Below are 26,941 nucleotides of genomic sequence, written 5' to 3'. Positions count from 1 at the left end.
AGTATCCGGGCAGCCAGCTCTGTAACCTGTCGGCCATACTCCTGCAAAGCGACCACAGGATCGCCGGCATGCTGCTACATCTGCAGTCCCAACTGGTGGACTAAATGTAGGTCAATAACCTGCACAACATGTAAAATATAAATTAAGGAATGCTATAACACATTTATAAGTTAGAATACCAAATAACATTCATGTGCCTCGTGCCTCCCGGCATATGAAATGTATCGACCGCCAGCTCGATGAATGGGATTCCCGACGAAAAGTCAGGTAACGCCGCGGTACCAGGGCATATAATCATGCTCAGTATCCTGCCGACTTGGTGGGGGGGGGGAGGGGGCAGAATCAGGTGAAATCACTGGTCCCAAGTAAAATCTGATCCTGTAGCCATGCCAAATATGAGTCGTCCACCCTTGTACGATCATCCCGCTGGTAATGCGTGGTCTGCCAGGTGGGAAGTGTCGGTACGAGTTGCGGCCTGCCAAACTGACGAAGTACCCGCTCGGTGGCATGATGATCCACAATATCAAGGCAGAACAACGGGATATAAGAGTCTCACATAAGTCGGCCGACCGAGCAATAATAGGGCAAGCCAGATAACATCGCGTTGTTGTATGGCGTCCAGATGAACTATTAAGGAAGAACAGAAAATGTCAGTATACGCAACTTGTGTTTGAAGCAATGACAAGCAAACTTAGATATACATTTACCTGTATGCCATCCAGCAAATCCAATATATCCCTGCACAAGGAGAGATTATGCCGAGCCTTGTACTCGCGCGTATGTCCCCGCCGGTGAACCCACCTCCTAGCTAGAGGGAGGAACTCCGGTGGTACATCCGGATCTAATGGTGGTAGAGGTGGCTGCAACTGCAGGAACCGCTCCCAGGCCCGAACCTAACATAAAAAGTTAACGTAAAATTTAAGATATATTTTTACTAGGTATGATAAAATGAATAGAGTATTCGAATATGTTGTCACTTGTAGTAGCGGCAAAAATCCAACAACGTCATGCTGGGTGCCCATGCTCGCCCGACACATATGCATTTACAAGTAGGCGAGAACAATAGAGCCCCAGCTGTACTGGGGTAAATCATCTAGCTGCTCAAGATGATGAAGAAATCTCAAGCTAACTAGGTTTCCCGAAGTGTTCGGGAACAAGACCCCTCTAAACATAAGAAGTAGCAACAACCTCGTATACTGGTCAACATGATAATCTGGTGTATCGCCATCGATCTGAGGATGCAATGCCTCCAACCACTGTCGAATAGTCGTCAACGGAAAACGACTGGTCCCATGAAGTACATTCTCATCCTCTAGCCGGAAAGCAGTAAGCCGCTGCAATATGTCCAGGTACTGCACACGTGTCATCTCTGTCATGCCAGACGGCAGGGCAACGGGCAGTCCATCAACGGGCAGCCCATATAAAACCTCCACGTCCCGTAGTGTGACAATGGTCTCGCCAATGGGCGGGTGGAATGTGTGCGTCTCCGATCTCCACCGCTCTATCAGGGTCGTGACCAAAGACCAATCGAGTTGCAGCCACCCGATCTCCAAAATCCTATAGAAATCCGTCTCCCGCAGGCATGTGACTACACGAGCATGGGAACTTGTCATGCAGAAAGTCCCACATGTTGTCCACTCTCCTGGCGCGGAGAGTCTGAGTCAGTAACTCACCCTCCCATATGTGGGCGGACCAATGATCGCCCTGAAACGAGAGTAGCTCTTCGCTAGAAGGTCCGGGATGAATAGGCGGCACCTCCATGTCGTCTACTGTAAATTAAACAACATGAATTACATGTTAGTTTTATAATTTTATATTTTTGTTTGTAAATTAAATAATTACTTTTTATAATTATACAATATTTAATTATGATGTATTCACATAAGGGTTACAGGCTCGACATTTGAGGCCAGTAGCACCAAGATATCCTAAATTCTTCTATGTGTTAGTTTTATTATAATTTTATATGTTAGTTTTAAATTAAATAATTAATTTTTATAAATAAATATTCACAAATGGGCTCTAGGCTCGATATTTGGAGCCTAGTATCACCAATTTATCCTGAATTCTCCTATGTGTTAGTTTTATAATTTTATATGTTAGTTTGTAAATTAAATAATTAATTTTTATAAATAAATATTCACATATGGGTTCTAGGCTCGATATTTGGAGCCTAGTAGCGCCAATTTATCTTGAATTCTTCTATGTGTTAGTTTTATAATTTTATATGTTAGTTTGTAAATTAAATAATAAATTTTTATAAATAAATATTCACATATGGGTTCCAGGCTCCATATTTGGAGCCCAGCAGCACCAATTTATCGTGAATTCTTGTATGTGTTAGTTTTATTATAATTTTATATGTTAGTTTGTACATTAAATAATTAATTTTTATAATTAAATATTCATAAATGGGTTCCAGGCTTGATATTTGGAGTCTAGTAGCACCAATTTATCCTGAATTCTTCTATTTGTTAGTTTTATTTTACATGTTAGTTTGTAAATTAAATAATAATTTTTTATAAATAAATATTCACATATGGGTTCCAAGCTCGATATTTGGAGCCCAGTAGCACCAATTTATCCTGAATTCTTCTATTTGTTAGTTTTATTATTTTATATGTTAGTTTTATAATTTTATATGTTTGTTTGTACATTAAATGATTAATTTTTATAATTATATAATATTTAATAATTAAATATTCATATACGGGTTCCAAGCTCGATATTTGCGGCCAGTAGCACTAAATATATGTTGACTATAATTGGACAGAGTTTAGTTTGTGTTTGATCTATCAGTTATTTTGACGTATTTTTGAGTATAAGAGATACTTAAATTACAGGGAAACTACGCTAAAAGGCGCTACATTTTACTACGCTAAAAGACACTACATTATACTATGCTAAAAAGCACTACATTTTACTACCCTAAAAGGGCATTATATTACTAGTCTTTAAGCAAAAATAATATAAACCAGATAAAACACAAAAAATACATTTTAATCACAAAATATTCACAAAAATACATATAAAACAGTAATAGTAATTTATTAACATTTTTATTAACAAATAATAACGATTTCGCAGTTTTTACATATTTTTTTAGAACATTAATATCTTAGTCCGGATAAAAATAACATACCAATTTATTCACAAAAAAATACAAAACAATATGGAACACATTCAAAATAACTAATATGCATTACTTATATGAGTTTCGACATAAACTAAATTGGAATACTTCGATTTATGATTTTCGAAAATTTGAAGAATTGAAAATTTGACTCCGAAACAAGCAATGCACAACAATAGAAGGCTTTATTAGAATGTGGGACCAACTTTGATTAGTTTTTGTGGGACGGGTGGGGTCCACACGAGCCTTTTGGGTCGTTAATGGAGGAGGACCGCTGTAAGGGGGAAGGGATTCTGTCCGGGGAAAGGAAAGGGGACACGTTTTATATATGTAAAATGCGGTTTATTATTGCGTTTTATATAAAGCGCGATAATGAACCGCACTTTATATAGTTATCTTATCAACTTACAAATAAAATGCAGTTTACATCTAAAAAAGTATTTTGAGTTCCGAAAAAAATCCAATTTCGGGTTCCGGTTGTGAGCAGTCATTTAGGTTGATTATTCTATTAATAAAAAATAGAAGGAGATTCACAGAGGGATCCTTTATCTTCTCAGGATATACCAAGCAAGTACAGACGCTCACGCGATAAGCCCACGTGATAAACAAAGTACAGGGGCATTTTCGTAATTGGATCGTCTGTACAAAAGCCATTGAAGAAATGAAAGCGACAAATGACTTGAATGAAGGCAGCTGTCAGCGCCAACTCAACTACGCACTCGCCGTCGATCTTCTAATACTCGTCTCTCCCCGTTCCCCAATACAAAGAATATCCGTTACCCTCGCCGGGATATTCTATCGCCGCGACATTTCTTTGCAACGCAAGTATTAAATACTTTGCTACAGGTTTGGATTTCGACTTTGCGTTTTGATACTTGGAGAGGGAATTAGGGTTTTGAGAATGGGGGATTCGCTGGAGCGTTTGGGATCCGAAGGAGCAATGGGACCGGAATCGAGTATAATGAAGGAGGATTTGTGTATGGATATAGATCCTCCCTTCAAAGAGAACCTCGCTACTGCTGAAGATTGGCGCAAGGCGCTTAACAAGGTGGTTCCTGCCGTCGTCGTTCTCCGGACCACTGCTTGCCGAGCATTTGACACTGAGTCCGCTGGTGCCAGTTATGCTACGGGCTTTGTTGTTGATAAGCATCGTGGAATTATACTCACAAATCGACATGTCGTAAAACCTGGTTAATAACCATTTCTTTACCTAAAATGTTAATCTTTTCAAGTTCAATTTTTTGTGTGATGGAAGTGTTGACTGTTATTTGCTTTGTAGGACCTGTGGTGGCGGAAGCTATGTTTGTGAACCGTGAAGAGATACCAATCTATCCGATATATAGAGACCCTGTGAGTTCATTTCCAAGCTCCATCTTTGGTATCTCTGTGGCACTTCGGTTTTATGTTCTTTGTCCCTATCTGTAATGCACTCTTTTCATTTTTGGGACGTTTCCAAATTCCATTAACAAAATAATTGTATACAACTTGCACACACTTTGCTGTGAAGTTTTTTATTTTACTCCATCCCAATTTATGTGATGCACTTTTCATTTTAATCTGTCCCAAAAGGAATGATACTTACATTCTATCTTTAGCATATAGATTTATTAATTAATAATAAAAAGACATCGATTCACAATTATGGAACAATTGTCAATCATTTAACTTAATCAAATAACAATGAAGCTAAGTCATGTTGTTAACTGAAAATGAGGTTCTTCAACAATTCTGAGCGATTAATTGTCATATATTTATATTTTTTGCTAAGCATATATTTATATAGTATTGTATATTAAATTTTGGCTATGGCGAGGTGCATGGTGGTTTTGGCTTTGGGGTTAGGAGTGGAGGAGGTACTTCGTTGCAGTGTTATCAAAGGCGAAAAGCGCAAAAAAGCTCTAAGGTCTGTTGGGGGTTTAAGCGCAAATAAAGGGTGGGCTTTAAGGAAGAAACGCGCAAATAGAGTAAAACCACAAATATGTATGTGTAGTCCAAGACTAATATCTATAAGCATGAATACCAAATATATAGACAAAAAAATTGAAGAGAATTTACGATAAAGTGAAATATCAATTGCTTAGTGTCGCCTCTTCAGGATTACACTTATTGGCAAAGAAAAGCATGCTTTAGCGCCTTGATGACAACATTGAAGCGCCCGTTAAGCGAGGCGAAACGCTCTACGTGTTTTGAGCCTCGCTTTAGGGCTTAAGCGCGCCTTTGATAACACTGCTTCGTTGTTGGATTTTGCGGAGGCATTTGAGCTGGTGATTGCGAACTCTAGTTTTCCAAAGAGGGAGGAGCACTTAGTTACTTTCCAAAGTACGGTGGCGAGGACCCGGATTGACTACATACTCCTCAGGAGATGTGATAGAGGTTGTGTAAGGACTGCAAGGTTATTCCGGGGAGACCCTCGTGACATAGCATATGCTCTTGGTGATGGACGTCGGTATCATGATAAAGAGAAAGAAGAGGTCGGCACGACAACGACGACCGAGTATCAGGTGGGGAGCCTTGTCTAAGGATAAAGCTTAGGAATTGGAGAGGAGGTTATGGACATTAGGAGCCTGGAGGAGTAGTGAGGACGTGGATGCTATGTGGGCGACGACGACGAATGAGGTGTTAGTGGTCTCGAAGGGATACACTGACAGGCACGCCGATGACTAGTGGTGGAATGAATTGGTCCGAGGCAAAGTGGAAGAGAAGAAGGTGGCGTACCTGAGGTTAGTAGGGAGCACAAACGAGGAGGAGAGGAGAACGAACATAGAGAGGTAGGAGGGAGGCGAAGTTGGCGGTCACAGAGGCTAAGACTGTTGCGTTTGCTCGTATGTACGAGGAACTGGGGGACAAAGGCGAGGATAAAAAGCTCTTCCGATTGGCCAAGGCAAGAGAGAGAAAGGCTCGGGATCTGGATCAAGTGAGGTGCATCAGAGATGAGGACGGCAAAGTATTGATGGGAGAGGCACAAATTAAGAGGAGATGACAGACTTACTTTTATAGATTTCTGAACGAAGATGGAGACACGGATATAGTGCTAGGTGATTTGGGGCATTCCGAGAGTCATCGAGACTTTGGGTACTGTAGACGCATTAAGGTTGAGGAGGTCGTGGGGGCTATGTGTAAGATGAGTAAGGGTAGAACGACCAGACGAAATTCCGGTTGAATTTTGGAGGAGTGTGGGTAGAGCAGGTTTGGAGTGACTGATTAGGCTGTTCAAATATTATTTTCAGGACGAAAAGGATGCCGGATGAGTGGAGGTGGAGCACGATGGTACCGTTGTACAAGAATTAAGGCGATATCCAGAATTGTAACAACTATAGGGGCATCAAGTTACTAAGTCATACCATGAAATTTTGGGAGAGGGTGGTGGAAAAGAGGGTGAGGAGAACTGTGTCTATATCTGATAACCAGTTCGGGTTCATGCCGGGTCGTTCAACTATGGAGGCTATCCACCTTATTAGGAGGTTAGTGGAACATTACAGGGATATGAAGAAGGATCTGCACATGGTGTCATTGACCTAGAGAAAGCGTATGGCAAGGTACCTAGGGAGGTTCTTTGGAGATGCCCGGAGGCGAAAAGCGTGCCGGTTGCTTACATTAGGGCGATTAAAGACATGTATGAGGGAGCTAAGACCCGGGTTAGGACGGTGGGAGGCGACTCGAAGCATTTTTCGGTTGTTATGGGGCTGCACCAAGGATCTGCGCTTAGCCCATTTTTATTTGCCCTGGTTATGGACGCATTGACGCACCATATTCAAAGGGAGGTGCCATGGTGTATGTTATTCGCTGACGACATAGTTCTGATAGATGAGATGCGAGGCGGTGTTAGCGAGAGGTTGGAGGTTTGGAGACTTGCTCTTGAGTCTAAGGGTTTCAAGTTTAGCAGAACTAAGACAGAATACCTAGAATGCAAGTTCAGCGCCGAGTCGAGGGAAGTGGGCGTGGACGTGACGCTTGAATCACAGGTCATCCCCAAGAGAAGCAGTTTTAAGTACCTTGAGTCAGTTATTCAGGGGATGGGGGATCTACGAAGATGTCGCGCACCGTATAGGGGTGGGGTGGATGAAGTGGATGTTAGCATCTGGAGTCCTATGTGACAAGAAGGTGCCACTGAGGCTTAAAAGTAAGTTCTATAAAGCGGTGATTAGACCAGCCATGTTGTATGGGGCAGAGTGTTGGCCGGTTAAGAACTTGCATATCCAGAAGATGAAAGTAACAAAAATGAGGATGATGAGGTGGGTGTGGGGGCACACCAGGATGAATAAGATTAGGAATAAAGATATTCGGGAGAAAGTAGGCATGGCCCCGATGGATGACAAGATGCGGGAAGTTAGGCTCAGATGGTTCGGGCACGTGCGGAGGAGAAGTCCAAACGCCCCAGTAAGGAGATGTGAGCGGTTGACTTTGATAAGTATAAGATGAGGTAGAGGGCGGCCCAAGAAGTATTGGGGAGAGGTGATCATGCAGGACATGATGAGACTTCAGATGGCCCTTGATAGGAAAGTGTTGAGGTCTAGCATTAAGGTTGTAGGATAGGGGGTAGCGGAGCTCTTTGCTACTCCGTACCGGGTGAGAGGCTAGTCTGACAGGGTTGTGTCCTAGAGTGCTAGTGGTTATTGTTGTGTACACACTTCTCTTTCATTTTTCATAGTACTGAGACTTTCTTACTTGTTACTGTTATTGTTTTTCATCTATTTTCTGGTACTTTTGATTTTGTTAGTATTTCTATGCTTTCTGCTGTTGGTACCAATATATTGTCTTTTTCGTCTGCTTGAGCCGAGGGTCTATCGGAAACAGCCTCTCTACCCCTTTGAGTAGGGGTAAGGTCTGTGTATACTCTACCCTCCCCAGATCCCACTTATGAGATTTTACTGGTGGTTGTTGTTGTTATTGTATTGTATATTAAATTTGTAATATTTTTAGCTGTAACCAGGCACTCCCACCCTTACTCTTATTCTGTCCTCGAATCTTAAATGAAAGCGATGACGGGTCAGACACTTATTTCATGCCCATATCGCGTACTCACACCCGTATCCATGTGACAAAGGCCCAATCCATTAGTCTACTAAGGGCCTCCATCACAAACAAAAACATTAAATGATACTCCCTAGGTTTTATTTTAGATGTTGATGTCTGATTGGGGACGGAGTTTAAGAGCAAAAGAAAGATATACATGCCAAAGTGCCATGGCTATAAAAATATTTCATTAAGGCAAAATAGAAAATTTAAAGTCAAAAGAGTTTTCAAACGCAGAAATGTGTAACAAACCAAATAGAAAAGAGTGTTATATAAAATGGAACTGAGTGGGCCTATGTTGACTTCAATTTGATGCTATATGTAGGTTTATAATGAAAATTGCTGAAGAATACTTTACAATCATATTCCATACTTATTTTATCATGAATAAACCTTGTTTATCCATCTTCTAGGTTCATGACTTCGGATTCTTCCGTTATGATCCTGATGCAATACAATTTTTGAGCTATGAAGAGATTCCTCTTGCTCCGGAGGATGCTTGTGTAGGGCTAGAAATCAGGGTTGTTGGTAATGACAGTGGAGAGAAGGTATGTGGATCAAGATTTTATCCCAGTGCCTTACTTTATTTTGTAAATTGATGCATCCAAGCTGTGTACTTCTTTACTTGAAAGGAATTCGTTATGTTTTTGTTCTATTAAACTTGTCGTATTCTGTCATATTACGATTAATGTATCCTGTAATTGATCAGAAGGGAATGAAGTGAAACCTTGCCTACTCGTTATAAGAATCAGTAAATGGGTTAAAACTTTCAGGAATGAGTGTTTCGACTCGTTGTAATTTAGATGGCTGTGTCATACCTGTAGAAAAATTCACATAATGGAGGGATGATGGCTCAAAAAAAAAAAACTTTGGAGGCCTGATATCATTCAAAACTTGTAGAGGGGGTACATAACTCTTCATGTGTTATTCCTTCTCAAAAAACTCCTGATGTGTTGTTTTGTTTGTAAAATAATCATGTGATGTTGAATGCATATATGGTATATGCTTGGTCTTCAAGGTCAAGCATTAGAATGCATAGGTTGTTCAATTTTGACCTATATGTTGCTGTAGCTTGGCAGCATGAAACAATGTCTTTTTTCATCCAAAGCACTGAAGACAAGCTAACTGTCACGAGTCTTTACCTTTATTAACCAAATTTGTACTCTCTGATCCTGCATGTGAGCTGGCGTGAGCAGTCAAGGTTGCCTTTTAAATACAATGATTATGTTGTTTATGCTGATGCATTTATGTTATTTTGGAGTGCCTTTGAGGCCACTTTTAATCGTTTGAGGCCACGGATTTTTGGATTAAGGGGTATGTTGCAACGCTAAGACCATTCAAGAGTTCACTTAAATTTACTTGACCTAATAGCGGTGATTTTAGATTACTTGATCTATAGTTGTACGCAGGTCTTTTCTAGTCATTTTGATGGGTGTTAGGAGGTTTTGCTTGTCTTTCTGCACGAGCAGTTTGAAATTTTGGATTCTTGAGGTTTTTTAGGAATTTGGTGCCACTATTAGTCTATTACTAAGTTGTCCATCATCTTTTCCTGTTACCAACATTGTGTTACTGCTATAGTTTATTGTTTTTCTTGCACGGCTCTCAGATTTGGTGTGTTACATGACCTTTCTTTTTTAGGCTCTTGTTCCTTTACTGACATATTGATGCAGCTAATTTATGGTTTAGCTTGCTACAATGGTTCTCAGCTTTGTTGTGTTACATGACCTTTCTTAGGCTCTCGTTTTTTTCCTTGCATCCTTTTGATTGTTTTTGAGGGGCTATATAATCTATAAAATATTTCACATCCTATTCCATTTTGCTTTATTCTGGATTCTGCAGGTGTCTATTTTAGCAGGAACGCTTGCTCGTCTTGACAGAGATGCTCCGCATTATAAAAAGTATGTGCTAGTTTACCTAAAATGTCCATTAACCTGGAGATCTAATGTATTTCACTAAATGTTATGAGCCATAAGAATCTCATTAGTGTTTACGATATCCTTCAAAATTTCTTTGGTGGACCTTATTATTAGCAGTAAGTTCTTGTGTTTTAAGTACTAAGCACAAATTGTAGGCGTCTGTTGTTTTAAGCTGTTCCTTTTCCTCTGATTGATTTTGGGTTGTGCAATTATGTCACATGTTGACTGCCCTGCCTCAAAATCAATCTAGTGAATATTGTTGTTTGTTTTATTGCATGTCGAGGAGTTCCGTTCTGTCCAAACACAATGAGCCAATTAAAGCTTTTGAATATTAAAATGATCCCTCTTAGATTAAATAACTAAACTATGAACTATCATTAGAGTATAAAGCCGGGTTTGTAATGCTATGGGATATCTTTTATGCGATGAGCCAATCTTCGTAGTGTTTGTGATGGAATCCACTTTGATTTTGGTACTGCAAATGTTTCGTAGTACACCATATTCCTTTTGATAACTCCAATTTTTGGTGCAGGGATGGATACAATGACTTCAACACATTCTACATGCAAGTAAGCAGATCTTGTGTTATTCGATCTAGCAGTAGAAAATTTCGGCTTTTTAGCCCTTGAAAATTTGCTCTATTTATTTGTTCAGAGTGCGCTATTATCATATATATGTTAAACATGTAACTTGTCAAGGACCATTAATCTATGCGTGAGAGAGAAGCAAATGTGGCTTAGAACTTTAAGGAGCCTGTGTGGACAAAAATCTAAGACACTGGTTGAAATCTTATACAAAGTTTATTCATGGACTAGTTCCCTAATAGGACGAGAGCCAAGAGAAAAAGGCATGGCAAAATAGGATGTGGCTCCTCTGGCTCTTTTATGGGTATCCTGGGGCAAGAGGCATAAGAGCTTTTAAGGGAGTAGAAATGATCTGGTATAACTGAGAGCTAATATGTTGTTCTTAGTTAATTTTGGTGAACCCATGAAGTGCCTGTTAGGGCAGATGCTTTGAGGTCCTTCCTTAAAGACATTACTTTTGTCCAAGTTTTCTACTTTTTATACACCAATTATACAGGGGAAGACTTCCCACATCAATAAATTATTACTATATCAAGAAAGATGTCAGTGTGGTTCTGAGTCCAGGGATGAGATGGTTGTGAACTTGTTTAACGTTTACGCATCTAAGAGACATTTCCGCAGACCCCACTTGTGGGGTTACACTGGGTTTTTGGTTGTTGCATCTAAGAGACATTTCATTGCCTTACTGCAGTCTAGAGATTTTGGGTGGTTGGTCCAGATAAGAGTTTAGCTGTTAGACCAGACGGTTTCTGTACAGTTTAATGATCCTTCTTATGCCTACATTTAGTATTTCTGAGTAGCAACTTAAGAAAGGAGATTGCTGACGATTAGGTTGGGCATTGTATATCATAGATACCAAATGTTAATTCAAATGTTATCCTTAAACAAAATTTTCATGTGCTTGATCCGAGAAAAAAGAATTCGGCTCATAGGTGGGGTTGCTTAATGCATTCCAGGAAACTTCTAGTTTCTTATTTTAGGTCTTTATATGTCCACCCCAACTTTTCGGGAACTCTAGTAGTTGATTTACATTTTTGTTCTTTGCCTACAGGCTGCCTCTGGGACTAAAGGTGGTTCAAGTGGCTCCCCTGTAATAAATTGGCAAGGGAGAGCTGTCGCATTGAATGCTGGGAGCAAGTCATCAAGTGCTTCTGCATTTTTCTTGCCTTTAGAACGAGTTTGTACACGTTCTTTGATCTTCTCTTTGTTAAAGACCTTTCTAATGCTCTATTTCTGAACTGTGGAAAGTGCGTTTTCACTTGACTCTAAGATAAACTAGAATTTTTTTAAATTTAACTAGCGAAAAGTATTGTCAGAGACAAGTGCTTTCCAACAATACTATAGCATTGCAAGTCCTTCTTGATTCCTTGAATGGGCAAACAGTACACATTTTATACTTCTTCGAAATTGGCTATTTGCGTTTTGATTTATATTCTGCTAATTCTTCAATTTTTTTATTATATCGGGAAACCATATCCTTCATTTGATCATCCTTTTTTTTCTTTATTCTGGGTTTTCTGTTGTCACTGTGCACTAGCCCCTGTTATGCATGACGGCGAGTAGGTATTCTCCATCATTTGAATTACACTCCTGTAATCTATGGGATATAGGATCCAATTTCTTTATTTCCTGAAACAACAGATAAAGTGATTTCTTTTTCATATTTGGTCTTAGCCTGTTATTGCTCATGCATCATCCTTGAATGGGTTCATATATGGGAGGGGATTTGATATCTAAAGTTTCTTCATATGACTTCCACTCAATTTTTTTCTTCTTCATTATTTTATGGCCTATTCCATACTCCATCTACTATCAAATAACTATCCTTTTTCCTTTTAGAATTATTTTCTTACGAAAATGGGAGTACAGAGAGTTATGAGCTTTCCATATTCTGCATGTTTATTTCTATTTTATTTCATAAGCGTTTACATTTAATTGTTTGTTACCATCTCAATTTTTATTGTCTGTATGAGACTCATGTTGGTGCCTTATTTGGTGGCATTTCATATTTTCTGTTTCCCTGAAACCTTTCTTCCCCCATATTGCTGGAGAAAGTCTGAACTTCCTCCGTTATTATGTTAATTAATTACTCGATTAATTAACAGACAATCATTTTGTATATTTTTTTTTTCTATCTAGGTTGTCAGGGCACTAAAATTCTTACAGGAAGGAAGAGATCTTTCTACAAATAAATGGGAGGCTGTCACTATTCCTCGTGGTACGCTTCAGGTTTGTTAGTTCTTTTCTTCTGGAACTCATTCCCCAACCTCCGCTCTCTCCTTTAGGATTTATTTTTATACCTTATTTCTTCTGAAGTGATATTGCTCCTTTTGTTGCTGGCTTTCTCGATTTGTTAGTTGTAAAACACTATTTTAATCCATTCATTTACAACTAGCTTTAGTCTTTGTCAAGAAAGTAACTTGGTGCAGAAATAATCTCTCTTCTGATATTCACGCTTCCTTAAACTGGAAATGATAATTGTCGTACTGCCTTCCAGAAGTATTTTAACTTATAGTCTCCTGGTTGGTTTTTCTTTTTGATAACATGATGTAACTGATTCTTTTAATAAGGTGTGACCAGAGTACATTGTCTGATGTACTAAAAATATAAGGAGTGTTTTTCTACCAAATGTATCTACTCTTGCATCTGCCCTCTTCATATGACAGAATTGATTTTAGAAACAACGGGTGTTAGAATATTTATTTTGATGTCATGTTCTGTATCTTTTGTGGCCACAGGCATGGTCAGACATTTTTTTTATATGTATTTTAATAATTTGATCATTCATGTGAGATAATCCTCGATATGATCTTCATAGGTATCTGATATATGTGTTAACTTTTGGTCTATCAGATAATATATCTTTTTGTTTGACCTTTTCTTCCACGATAAATATTAGTACTATATTCTAATTGTAAGTTTTTGGAGGGGAATTCTGTCTTCAATATGTTTTACTTCAAACATGCTTGTCCTCCAAGGCTCAGCTACCTATTAAGGGGAAATTTATTCCTCTTTTCCTTTTTGTGATGGTCAAGTAATGAAAAAATTGTCAGAATTCAGACTTTCAAGCTGGTGACCTTCACAAACAAAGATACTGACCCTTTAGCATGTCTTACTTCATTCTGACAGCTTAACGTGCTACTCATCGGAGTCTCTCGTGATATCATAACGTAAACTTGAAACTCATATGCAGACACGTTTAATTCTAAAATATATTTATGATATAGGTAACTTTTATCCACAAAGGATATGATGAAACTCGCCGGCTTGGCCTCCAAAGTACTACGGAACAGGTAAGCACCAATTTTTTTTTGTTGCATGCTCTATTAAAAATATATCCATACAATTAACTTTTGAAATTGGACTTATATAGTTGGTGCGCAATTCCACTCCACCTAGTGAAACTGGAATGCTTGTCGTCGATTCGGTGGTAAGTGCACTTCTTTTCAAGTGATCTTGCCACAGTTGTGTTCTGTGTATCAACGCTTATCCTCTCTCTTGGATTGTTACAGGTGCCTGGTGGCCCAGCTCATAATCATTTAGAGCCTGGTGATGTACTTATTCGTATGAATGGGGAGGTTAGTCTGGCTTTGACGTTTTAGGACATCTTATATTGATTTTCTCTGCCCTCACTGTGCTCTGTTTCTCGGTATAACTTCTTAATTTTTTTTATGTAAGAACATCTATTTGGCTCATATCTGGGGCTCGTTGTCCGCTTTTTTCCCCCTCTATCACTGCATCTAGATTATGCAGAGCTTCTTCAATTGTCACAAACCAACAATTGAACCGGGTCAAATGAGAGACCTAATTTGACAAAGTCATGCACTTGTCAGTCCTTCCCCTTTATGGTGTTCTACATGGGCAAAAGATAGTTCTAGTTCTCCAATTTCTTTCCTCTCAGACCAACACGAATCCAGAAAATTTACATTGTTTGCAATTGTTACCTTAGATAGTTGGCACATCATTCATTTGATGTTTCATAGCACTAATTTGCCTCCTGTAAGCTTCATTCAGGTGATCACCCAGTTCCTGAAGATGGAGACTTTACTTGATGACAGTGTCGAACATAAAGTTGAGCTTCAAATTGAAAGGGGTGGAACCCCTTTGACAGTGGAATTGGTGGTGAGTGTTGTCTTTGATGTTGAAATTCCTTTGCATTATTTTTTTTGCATTTATGTTCTGTTACAACACTGTTATAAAAAGATTAGGATTTTGGTTCATCTCAGTTAACTTAATTTGTTAATTCATCCAGGTTCCAATATACTTTATCATGCTAAGTGTAGGGGAGATCTCAGTCAATAATTTTGTGATTTGAATGGATATCTCTGAATATTTCGTTGAATATAGGTATTGCTTATTGAACTGCCCGATCACATTACTAATCCTTGATAACACACAAGAGATAATCATAAATACACACAAAAGGTTTCTACTAATGACTGAGCATTCCCATGCATATCTTACAAAAAATATGCTAGAATCCCATTTTTCAAGATAATGTAGACAATGAATTACGAATAGCCCAGAACAGCAATAACAGAAGGCATATTGAAAATAAACTTGTAGACCTTTGAGGAAAATTTATCATCTCCAATATCTATATTGATATTATTACCGCCATGACCCTATCCAATATGATGTGACTAAAGAAAATTAAGAATCACATGAGTATCACGGAGGACAAGCATCGACATGATAAGTACCAGCATCATAGTATATGCTTTGGGATTGTAAGTACAGATGTTATTCGCACACAATCGCTTATTCATGAGACACTTACTATGGGGCACCTTATTGCATGGTATCATGTGATGTATGCCGTAAGATACTAAAAACTGTGACTAGAATGAATTTTGGATATATTAAAGTTTGGATAATATTAGCTTGCGATGAGTTTATATGGAGTAATATGGTCAGTGGGGATTCATATAGTTGGCCCCAACTTGTTTGGGACTGAGGCGTAGTAGTTTTGTATTAAAGTTTGGGGAGTAAAGCAAAATTTGTATGGTATTGCTCAGTTGAATATTAGAAGTTAAATTTTGTTGCAGTTTCAGTTTGTTGAATTGTGTGACCACCTCGTCCAAAAGTTTAAGCTATTAGAGAGGGGACACATTTATTTGTTTCCTGTAGTTTTGCAACACGCCCACTCATGTGCGGGCTTGACTATCTTCCTCGGGGCAATTTATTTTGATTATGGGCGACAGTTAGACTTGATTCAAGACCTCTGCTAGATTGCTTTGCTACCATGTTGAGTTGTGTGACCACTTCGTCTAAAAGTTTAAGCTGTTAGAGGGGACAGATTTGTTTATTTATTGTAGGTCTGCAACACAAACGAGTGGGTTATTGTTTGTGATTTTGTTTTTCATTTTTCTTTTATTATTTGTCATATTCTAACTGGGTCTTTTCACTTTTGCATGTCTATTTCCATGTACATGATGCACATTACTGTTGGATACCTGGAAGTACTATGTTAGCAGTTGGTTGTTGTGTGAACACTAGTCCGTTCTAAGTTTCTTAATATTTGGGTTGAGTATTTGTTAAGAGTTTCTTTTTAGCAGAAAGTTGGGGAAATATTTCATGGGATTCAGTGGTAGTTCAACTCAAAAAGAGGAAAAGAAGCTACAATGGTAGTTTTCCGTCAGGCTTTGCTCTGGTCGAAGGAATCAGAAGGAATGATAGAGATGACATTATATTTTTATGTGTGAATATGCTTCCCTCCCTTTGCTTTTTCTATAGCTATTCACTCGTAAGGAGAAGTTGTCTTTGTGGTTAGCTTAGTTTGTTGCAGCATTTTCTTCCTTTGTCTGAATGAAAAAGAACAATGCTACTGAATATTAACGCCTACAGTCTCGTCAATAAGGTGAATTTTGACTTCCTCAAATAACCAATTTTACTGGTTTGGAGAGTAAACTGTAATATCAAAAGCAGGAGATCTGTGTGTGCACTCTGGGGAAAGGCTACCCTCAAAATATGCTTAAAACAAACCTGAGAAGACTTTATTTGAACACAATGGGAGAGATTTAGTAATTTTAAATAGTCGAGAAGATACGGAAGGGGGATAATATGATCCTGCTTAACCTCTACTAACAGCAGCTTCTTACTATGGCAATTTAGCTTTGTTGTAAAACTCAGTTGCAAAGTGGACTTTTAGCTTTTATCTATGGTGGTTGACCTTAAGCATGACAATCAGTTGCAAAACATGGTCTTCTGAGAGCTCTAATGCTTTTTTTTTTTCCATGAGTAACAAATCTTATTAGAAGAAAGGGATAAAGCCCACATTTGACTCCCCGGCTTTTTTTTCCTTCAGGTTCAGGATTTGCATTCAATTACTCCTGACCGCTTCTTGGAAGTCAGTGGTGCAGTTATACACCCCCTTTCATATCAACAGGTTTGTGAGATTTTGCTGCAAGTGCCTCACTATCTTTGATGCGTCTCTAGCAACGTTGGTTATCTATGAATCCTGTTAAAATGAGTTCTCCATATTATACCCATTTCCTAAGTTGCTCGGACTCGGGTGCGGATATCCGATACAGGGATGAATCCGAGTATCGGATTCGGCAAAATCTAAATTTTAAGATTCAGGGGGTGCGGATCCGGATATGGATACGGGTGCGGGGATTCGGCTAATAAAAAATAGAGCTATAAAAATATTGTAAATTTTGAGAGAGATTCTGTGAAAACTTACATGAATATTGTAGAATTCAATCTTTCATTCTCCTAGATGGACATTATTCTTTCATTCTCCTAAATCTGTTTTATTTTAGATTTTGAGAAATCAAAATCTCAATTTTTCTCCCAAATTTGTCGATGGACAAAGTGTCCGAAGTCAGTTGACCGACTCCGGGACGTATCTCGCTCCCGCTCCCGTCCTCATCTCGCATTCGGACGAGGACGGCACCAAAATCGAAGAGTCCGCACAACTTTGCCCATTCTTATGTGAAATGAATATTTAACTAGTCGCAAGGGAAGAATTGGTGCTAGGATGCTCTGTTTTATGACTTGCTGTCTGTTTGGCTTGCCTAACATACTTGTTTTACAGTTTTAGAAGAAATTTAGCAATCTGTTTCTGGTTTATGCAAGATATTGCTGATCTTGCCAATTGTTCATACTCATTTTATTCTGAAAGACAGTAAGACTCCAATTGTAGAATTGGATAGTGGGTTTTATCTGTTTCGCCCATGCCTTTCTGGATGTCTTTTGTTTTGCTGCTATCTGAAGCATAACAAGCTTAGGAGGGTTCAGATGGAGGCATATCAAAAACAAAGTAGTAAATTTCTTGGTATGTACATTTGGTGCCTTGGGGCTTAGGCGATTGCGAGTTTTCAAGTGTTTTTTTTCCATATTGTTAATGTGAAGGATTTATGGAAGTTTCAAGTACAGCACTCTGACTTATGAGAATCACAATCTGATAATTCAGTACATTGGATTTAATCTTGTTTACAACTACCATGAAAACAAATTTTCTTCAGATGGCATCTGAAATGCTGTCATCGTCTGAATTTTGGTTCATGAAAATTGAAAGCACGTATACCTTTTCTTTCTCTATTTTATCAATTTGCAGTTCTTTTATTATTCTTCTGCATTGTCCTTGCACATGACTCATGTCCATTTCGAGCGCAGCTTCCTTAGACTATTAAACTCAATAAAGCTCCCAATCAACTACATGAAGATGCAGAACAGAGTTCATTATGTGGGGTTTGTCGCCAGACATTTGATAGCTAAATAGTAATACGTGTCTAGAATACCATTTGACTTTGGATGGTTCAGGATTTGTCGTCCGTTAGGTTCTTGTGGTTAATTATTTGGTTCTAACAGTTCTCAAACTTCTCCATTTATCCCAAAGTAACTTGATTGGGAACCCTCTTAGTTACTTTTTTTCCATGTTGAACTTGGAACATTGTCTTGTTGCTCTGCTTGCATTTCCGTCTGTTTGGTGTCAGAAGGTGGTTCATATCTGGCGAGCAAGGAACGGTTTATCACGGATATTTTCCTGTCTTTCCATATTATTGCAGATACTTTATGAGGGTTGGAGCTCTGGATATGTTCCCCGCTTCTTGAAGAAAATTAATGCCTTATCCCTTTTTGTCAGTTCTAATCGTGTTGTTTGTATTTGAGGGGCAGACATATGTTTTCTTTGAACTTTTAGATGGAGTCTCTTTCTTTTGCACATTAAGTGACCTGTTATGCTCATATTGATTTCTCTTCCCTTCTCTGTAACGTGTGATTGGAGCTCTCATTTCTGCTTTTATTCTCTCTTTCTTAATGCAGGCTAGAAATTTCCGCTTTCACTGTGGTCTTGTCTACGTGGCAGAAACAGGGTTTGTACATTTTCATTTCCATGTTTAGATGATCGCTATGCCGCAATCTTTGGCTTAAGTTGTTTAGCTTTACCTAACAGATAATATTCTGAGGTTTCTGGTTTAAGTGTGTTTTTCTATAAGGAGGTTTGTAGTTTTAAGTTTAAAATTCTGTTGATGCAGTCTTTAAAAGTTTTTGACTGGAAAAAGAATTTTTGACAGTTATGCACTACTTTGCTATTGTAGATATATGCTATTTAGAGCAGGAGTTCCTCGCCATGCCATCATCAAGAAATTTGCAGGAGAAGATATATCAACTCTTGAAGATTTAATTTCTGTTTTATCTAAGTTGTCTAGGGGTGCACGAGTACCGTTGGAGTATATAAGCTACAGTGATCGTCACCGGAAAAAGGTATTAGTGGTGCCTCTTTGCTGATGTTGATTTTCACCACTTGTGCTCTGCTATCTTTCAGACAACAATCATTGCCTCTTTAACAGCTACATCTAGTTCCTGCTTTCAACTGCCCTTTCCTTCTGTTTCTTGGCAAAACATGATAATTTGTTCATCTACTAATTTTGGGTTGCGAAGTCACAAGTGCCAGTCTCTGTTGGTTTTATTTTTTTTGCACAAACCACGGGCAAAAGATATGGATCCTAGTGGGTCTGCAGTCTGCTATTACTACTGATATGTCAGGGTGAAAGTAGAGTATCAATCTTATTTGAGAGCGTCGACAACAACAACAACATAATTCCCACAAGTGGGGTCTGGGGAGGGTAATGTGTCCGCAGCCTTATCCCTACCTGGAGTTGGTATTTGAGAGGGTCGATGAAATAAAAAGAAAAATTAATAGCATGTGGAGTTGTGTTGTCACCCTACATTTTGGGATCATGGCGGGAAAATGTGAATATGTGCATCAGTTTTATGGTTGTCTAAATGGTCTTTGAACCCCAGAAAACATCAGAAGAATTGTATTTTGTCCTCTTTGACAGTTTTGGCGTTTTTGGAGGGGGGTGATATAGATGATCGCAAATTTTACCTGCATGTAGACGCCGTTAGTCTTGTTTTTTTTTTTGTCTTGTTGTTTAGTCTTCTAGTGTAGTTAACCATTTGAACATGAAGCCTCGTGAACCAATGATTTACTGAGTTATGAAGGTGAGCTGCTGTCAGAAATATATTTCAAAAAGTTCCCCGGTATGAAAAAAATTAGCCTGGTTTCTGTTTCTATAAAGAATGTGAAAGACCATGTTTTCACAGATTCTCCCTTGTGCTTCTGGAAATCAATTGTCTGCTAATTTAACTCAGCCTGTTAGTAGATGTAGAAAAATTCCTCTGGCGCTTTTATTATCTCCTTGTACCAAGGCCCTCTCATAGGAACTTCTTTTGCTGCAGTCAGTCCTGGTCACAATTGACCGCCATGAATGGTATGCACCTCCTCAGTTATATAAACGTGATGACAGCTCTGGCTTATGGACGGTGAAACTTGCTTTGCCACCTGAGTCCCCACTTCTATTCTCTGGCATCCATCCAGGCAAACAAGATTTATCAAATCATACTGTTTCTTCTTGTGCTAATGAGGGTAGTCCAAAGGATAATAAGCCTCAACAAGTCAGCCAAGAATCAATGGACGGCGTAACCAATATGGAAACTAGTTGTGACGATGTTACAGAGGGACCAAACAGTCAGGATGATTCTGATGCTGGAACTAAGAAACGCAGGGTGGAAGAAAACTTTTCTGCAGAAGGCAGTTTAATAACTGACCGCTCTTTAAATGGACATAGAGAGGAAAGGTTCGACGACTCCGGCTCCCTAGAGGATGCAGCTCTAAGAGATCAAGGTGCTGCACCTGCGGCAGCTAATGCCTCCGTTGCTGAGCGTGCGATAGAGCCTACTCTTGTGATGTTTGAGGTAGCTTTTGTTACTCCTACGTCTGTTTCTCGCGTTACTGGAGTTGGGTTTTGTTTCCAAAGCAGTTTCACTTACTGAGCATTGGTCTTTGGGGTTATTTTTGTTACCAGTATCGAGAAGTAATCCCTGTATTAAATTATGCTCTGATTATCAGCTGTTCTGTTGCCATTTCGTTGTGCTTCTGTATTAATGATCTCAACATTAGTAATACTGTAAAGGTGTATTAATTTATTCTGATTCGACGTGCAATAACATTACACATCTTAGATTTATACGTGTATATCCAAAAAATAAATTACTCATCAGATTCTAATAACGTTGAATCAAACATCTGATAGCAATTACGTGATTCACTCATTCACTATATCATATGACAATCTCTATATTGTAATGCATGTATATTGTATAACTTGTTTGCTAACCGCAACCCCTTCTCCTTTCTTTGTGATTCCTGGAAGGTTAATTTTATCATCTAAGTGGAAGAATCAGTGCAGGTGTATGTGTGTATAGAGCACATCTCCTCTTTGTTTTTTGGCAGCTGTAATTGGGAGGTATATCTAGACATGTATGGTGCTCTGGTTATTCCTATATCCATCTTCTTGGTTCTAAGTTTCTCTCATGATTATTTACCTCATAAAAATAAAAAAGTTCATAATCTGGAATACTGGGCTCGAGAGGAACAAAAGATGTTTTGAGGGAAAGGAAGAAAATGTTTGAATTGTGAAAAAAAAGATATATCCAATGTTTGAAAATGTGGTGTAATGCTATATTTTTCTACTGGAATTGATGTATTGCTAGAGTTCGGAGTCCTTACATTTTAAATGATTCATACCCTGCAATATCCTTGTATTATGCCCCAGTACTGGCTTGGTATTGGTATCTATTAATAAATTATCTTTAACTTATAAAAATGATTTGAAAATTGCAGGTCCACGTACCATCATTATGTATGCTTGATGGAGTTCACTCACAGCATTTTTTTGGAACTGGTGTAATCATATATCATTCCCAAAACATGGGCTTGGTTGCAGTTGACAAAAACACTGTTGCAGTATCAGTTTCTGATATAATGCTATCTTTTGCTGCTTTTCCTATCGAGATTCCTGGAGAGGTAAAACCTATTGTTGTTAACACTCTTACTTGCTATATCAGCTAATTTGTGTTGAGCAGCTCGGTAATATTTTCAGGTAGTTTTCCTCCATCCTGTCCATAATTTTGCTCTAGTCGCATATGATCCTTCTGCTCTTGGAGCTGCTGCTGCTTCGGCTGTTCGTGCTGCTGAACTTCTTCCTGGTGAGTGCAAACTTCCTCTCTTGATTCTTTATGCATTGCCTTTCTTAGACTTCACCAAAAAGATGCCTTTCTTTTTATTGTTGATGCTGATGGATTGACGAAGTGATTTGTCTCTATTCTAGTTGCTTTTCGTGCATTGTTGATACACTTCTGGGTCAAGAATGTGACTGCAGTCGAAATTAGAAAAGCTCCTACTTGTTGGATGGTGTTTTAGACATCCAGCTCTGATCATAATGTGCTTTAGTTTTTTTAGAACATAATCCCGCTTTAGCACCATCTGTTATCTCTTCTCTTTTTACTATATCATCGTTTAATATTATTGTATGTTTAGTGGTCTTGTAACCTAGTTGAGTTTTGATAACAGTTGTCTCCCGCTCCTTATTGATATACTCTTGCCAAAATGGATCTGTTATACAAGCTTAATGTACCGTGCCAATGATGTATATTAAAAAAAGACCCTTCTTTGAATGTAATGACGATCTTATGATGAGTGGGATACCTTTGAATGATTATTGAAGTGGAACCCATGCAGGTCCTATTTAACTTGATGTGCTTATATGTCTTCCAGAAAATGTTGTCTTATACAACTACTATGCCTCAGTTCCAAACAAGTTGGGGTCGGATATATGAATCCTCACTGACCATGTTCCCCATTTAAATTCATCTCAGGTCAACATTTTACAAAATAAAAAAGTATGATTACTAGACTTATGTCTACAGACTCCTAGAAAGCATAGGAAAGATGCTATCTTATCCGTAGTATTATCTGCTATTGTTTTTAAAACTATTTTGTTGCCAACAGATCCCGCTCTTCGTCGTGGAGATTCAGTATATCTTGTGGGATTGAGCAGAAGTCTGCAGGCAACTTCCAGGAAATCAATTGTGACCAACCCTTCTGCTGCTGTGAATATTGGATCTGCTGATTGTCCACGATACAGAGCCACAAACATGGAAGTGATTGAGCTTGACACGGGTAAAACTGTCCCACTTGTCTTCCTGATTCTATAATCCTATAGTAGCTTGGCATTTTGTTTTAGGCATTTCTTTGATGCTATCATGATTCTCGTTTTCAGATTTTGGAGGTACGTTTTCTGGTGTGCTGACTGATGAGCGCGGTAGGGTTCAAGCTTTATGGGGAAGCTTTTCAACACAGGTTTGTACTCCCATCTGGCACTTCTCTCTTGTTAATTGGATGAAACTAGTTTTATAGCTTCTTTTTTGATAAAATAACTGGGTTTACTTCTTCCATTTTCTCAGCTCAAATATGGTTGTAGTTCATCAGAAGATCACCAATTTGTCCGGGGTATTCCAATTTATACCTTAAGCCAAGTCCTTGGCAAGATTATTTCCAGTGCCGACGGACCTCCTCGTCTTATAAATTGTTTGCAAAGGCCTATGCCACGATTAAGAATATTAGAAGTTGAACTTTACCCAACTTTGCTTTCCAAAGCTCGGAGTTTCGGACTCAATGATACTTGGATCCAGGTAAGCCGCTACTTCTGAAGATATCTGTTTGGTTTGCTTTTCCTTTTAGCCATATCTTACTTCGAGTGTGATATTTTTCTTTTTAATGTTATCTGATTTAAAAAGATTTACTTAGCCAATGCACCTGTAGAAACTAGATGTATTTCTTTGAAATGTATATCCTTTAAAGCTTTTTCTAACAACTTAGGCTACCCTCGTAGAGAACTAGGCGAGGATTATTTGATGGTGACCAGGTGTCTTCGTATTCTAGATTTGTGTGTGTATATATAGGCGTGCCCCATGTTTGTGATCCTGAACAGTTCTGGAATGGTAATGTTTGTATATGCTAGTTAAATGTGGAAGGGGAGCCTTGGACAACGGTAAAGTTGTCTCCGTGTAGGTCACGGGTTCGACCCAGGGAAGCAACTACTAATGCTTGCACTAGGGTAGGTTTTCTACATCACACCCCTTGGGTGCGGCCTTTCCCCCGACCCTGCGTGAACGCGGGATGCCTTGTTCACCGGGCTACCCTTTTTATGCTCGTTAAATGTGAAAAAACATGTGCACTCAAATGGTAAGATCTGAATCTTATGTTTTTGAAGATACAATTTACTAATTTTATCGTGTAGCTTTTCTTAAATTTACTTATTGTGATAACAATTAATTTTAAAATACATTGATATGTTAAAATGGCTGTGTCACGCAAATAAGGTACTATTATGTTTAACTGTGCACTTCCTACCCTGACTTTAGTCTTCTAAAGTTTACAGGTAAAAAAGTGACGTTGAACCCAGTTAGTTCCATATTGTATCTATCACAATCTAGTGTTCCTTCTATGTTTGGAATTTGGTTGGATGGGAGATCCGTGGATCTGCACATGATCATGAGCATCTCTGATTGCTTGAATTGTTTGCCCTAGTTTTTGTTATTAAAAAATATGTATGGTTTATGTTCCTGTGTATGCCTCTTGTTGTCTGCTTCAGCCCCATTTAACCTTCTTTTTTTGGATGTTATATATCTTATAATCAAGACTATGTTTTATGATTAGTGAGCATAAAACATACTTGGATAATCATCAGTAGATGTTTGAAATGGGTGCACCATATGCGTATTATTATGTAAGCATTTTCTTAACATTTGGCATATCTTCTAGGCCCTCGTAAAGAAGGACCCTATGAGACGCCAAGTTTTGCGAGTTAAAGGTTGCTTTGCTGGATCAAAAGCTGAAAATTTATTGGAACAAGGGGACATGGTCTTAGCAATTAATAAAGAGCCAGTTACATGCTTTCGTGACATCGAAGATGCATGTCAATCATTAGACAGGTCTGATGACAGCGAAGGAAGGCTTAACTTGACAATTTTTCGTCAGGTGAGCCTCTGGTGCATTTCTTTTTCATTTTCTTCCCCAAACTTTTTCATGTATTTGGCCAAAAGGACTTCACTACTGTTAAACTTCCTTGCTGTCCTGCTTGACTCAGTTCTTCATTCTCTTAGATTCTTTTAAGTTATTTGATGAATTCTCAGGGCCATGAAATTGAACTACTTGTGGGAACAGATGTGAGGGATGGAAATGGAACAACTCGTGCTATAAATTGGTGTGGTTCTATTGTCCAAGATCCTCATCCAGCTGTACGTGCACTTGGATTTCTTCCCGAGGAAGGACACGGAGTATATGTAGCAAGGTGAGTAGTTGCTAGGCTGGAAGGCTCGTTTAGATGTTAAGAAAGTTGGAAGCATGTTTCTTGAGAAAATTGCAGCAAAATAATTGAAAAAGGAAATAATTTTCTTTTACGCATTTGTGTTAAAATGAAGAGCAAAGTCGAAATTAAGGCTAAAATATATCTTTTTCAAGTTTCCTACACCTATGGGTAGACTTTATTTGAAAGAAACCAGAAATATTCTTGTGTTAACCAATTTCCTCATAACTTATCAACTGAAAAATAGAGTTTATTATAATTATTCCTTGTTATTATTAAAAAGAGAAAGGACAAGATAGAGAGAATAATTGTTACTAGTTAGTAAAATTATTAGATGTGCTGAAAAACTCTTTGTTGGGCAAAGAGAAATCACTGATCAGCATGTAGCAAGGATTTTTTGTTTCAGACAAAGCTCGTTGAGCCTTTCTGAATTTCATGATGCATGCATTTGGTAATGCTTCTAATGTAAAAGAAAGAGAGGGCAGTTGGGCATCTTTTGTTGAGTTAGCTATTAGCTATTTGTCCACTATTATTAATGCCTAAAGTAACTCTCAGGTGGTGTCATGGAAGTCCAGTACATCGATATGGTCTTTATGCACTTCAATGGATAGTTGAAGTCAATGGAAAACCAACTCCCACTTTGGATGCCTTTGTTGACGTGGCGAAGGTATGACTTGTTATTCTGAGATGATTTGTAAACATTGTATGTGTATGGAAAGCTATGAATATCAGCATAAAATAATCCTAACTGATCTTATAGTTTTTGGTTGAGATCTTGTTACTATCCGGGTTCTTATGCTTAGCTATTTAACTTTTCACAGACAATAGAGCACGGAGAGTTTGTCCGGGTACGAACAGTCCACCTGAATGGGAAGCCTCGAGTACTTACATTGAAGCAGGATTTACATTACTGGCCAACATGGGAGCTGAGGTTTGATCCAGGAACTGCTATGTGGCGACGCAAAACAATCAAAGCTTTGGACTCTGGTGTTTTGTGAACTTAATTGGCTGATTAGGTTTTCCTGTGGGGAGTGCAAAATTGGGGAACATGTAGAAAGTTCACCGGCTGCGTTGGTAGTTACTCTAACTTATTGGAGTTGAAAGTCGCCATACATCAATATATGCAAAATCATATAAAGCAGGTATCTGGCTTTATATACTATTTGTTGTAAATGACCATTTATCAGATGAAATTAATAAGTGGTAGAATTTTAGACAAGTTATAAGTGCTAGCGCTATACATGTCTTTGTGAATCAGAGTATGTAAACCATGAACTAGGAGGGGACTTTTTGCCACCAGATTCTTGGTTATACCCCTTTTTGCCCTCTAGGCTAAATCCATTTTTTCCTTTTGAAATCATTGTGTCAATTTAGCTGACAGTGTTAGATCCCATTTATGCCATTGCTATAATATTTTAGAGTTGTATTCCTTCTTTCTGACATTTCCAGAATTTTGGCCGGTTATGACTAACGTACTAACTCGTTGTAGAAAACCCTTGAACTTGTTTAGAGGTGAAAAAAATTGTATGAGAAGAAAACAGTTGGAAGGAATGTGATGTTCTTTCTTTCAATTTACTACTCTCAATAATAGACAATTATTGAAATTGAGAATTTGAGTACTTATCACTTGTACTGTTG

General features: G+C 38.4%; 1 protein-coding gene across 1 annotated transcript; it reads left to right on the top strand.

Annotated features, from left to right (window-relative positions):
- The first annotated feature begins 3,800 nt into the window (after positions 1-3,800).
- Positions 3,801-26,745, top strand: LOC104240817 (protease Do-like 7). The gene is made up of 24 exons (XM_009795702.2): positions 3,801-4,323; positions 4,413-4,483; positions 8,560-8,694; positions 9,986-10,044; positions 10,595-10,631; positions 11,698-11,823; positions 12,786-12,875; positions 13,874-13,939; positions 14,020-14,076; positions 14,159-14,224; positions 14,661-14,768; positions 16,954-17,034; positions 18,915-18,964; positions 19,190-19,355; positions 20,334-20,849; positions 21,778-21,960; positions 22,037-22,142; positions 22,945-23,115; positions 23,216-23,295; positions 23,400-23,627; positions 24,760-24,975; positions 25,131-25,288; positions 25,859-25,970; positions 26,125-26,745. Exons 1-24 carry the CDS (start codon positions 4,035-4,037, stop codon positions 26,299-26,301), a joined length of 3,348 nt encoding a protein of 1,115 aa, XP_009794004.1. The 5' UTR covers positions 3,801-4,034; the 3' UTR covers positions 26,302-26,745.
- Positions 26,746-26,941: the final 196 nt, after the last annotated feature.

This window comes from Nicotiana sylvestris, chromosome 2 (genome assembly GCF_000393655.2).
Source record: "Nicotiana sylvestris chromosome 2, ASM39365v2, whole genome shotgun sequence".
In the NCBI taxonomy this organism is placed as follows: Eukaryota; Viridiplantae; Streptophyta; class Magnoliopsida; order Solanales; family Solanaceae; genus Nicotiana; species Nicotiana sylvestris.
The sequence above is the reverse complement of the archived record's forward strand: the minus strand, read 5'-3'. Positions and strand labels throughout refer to the sequence as shown.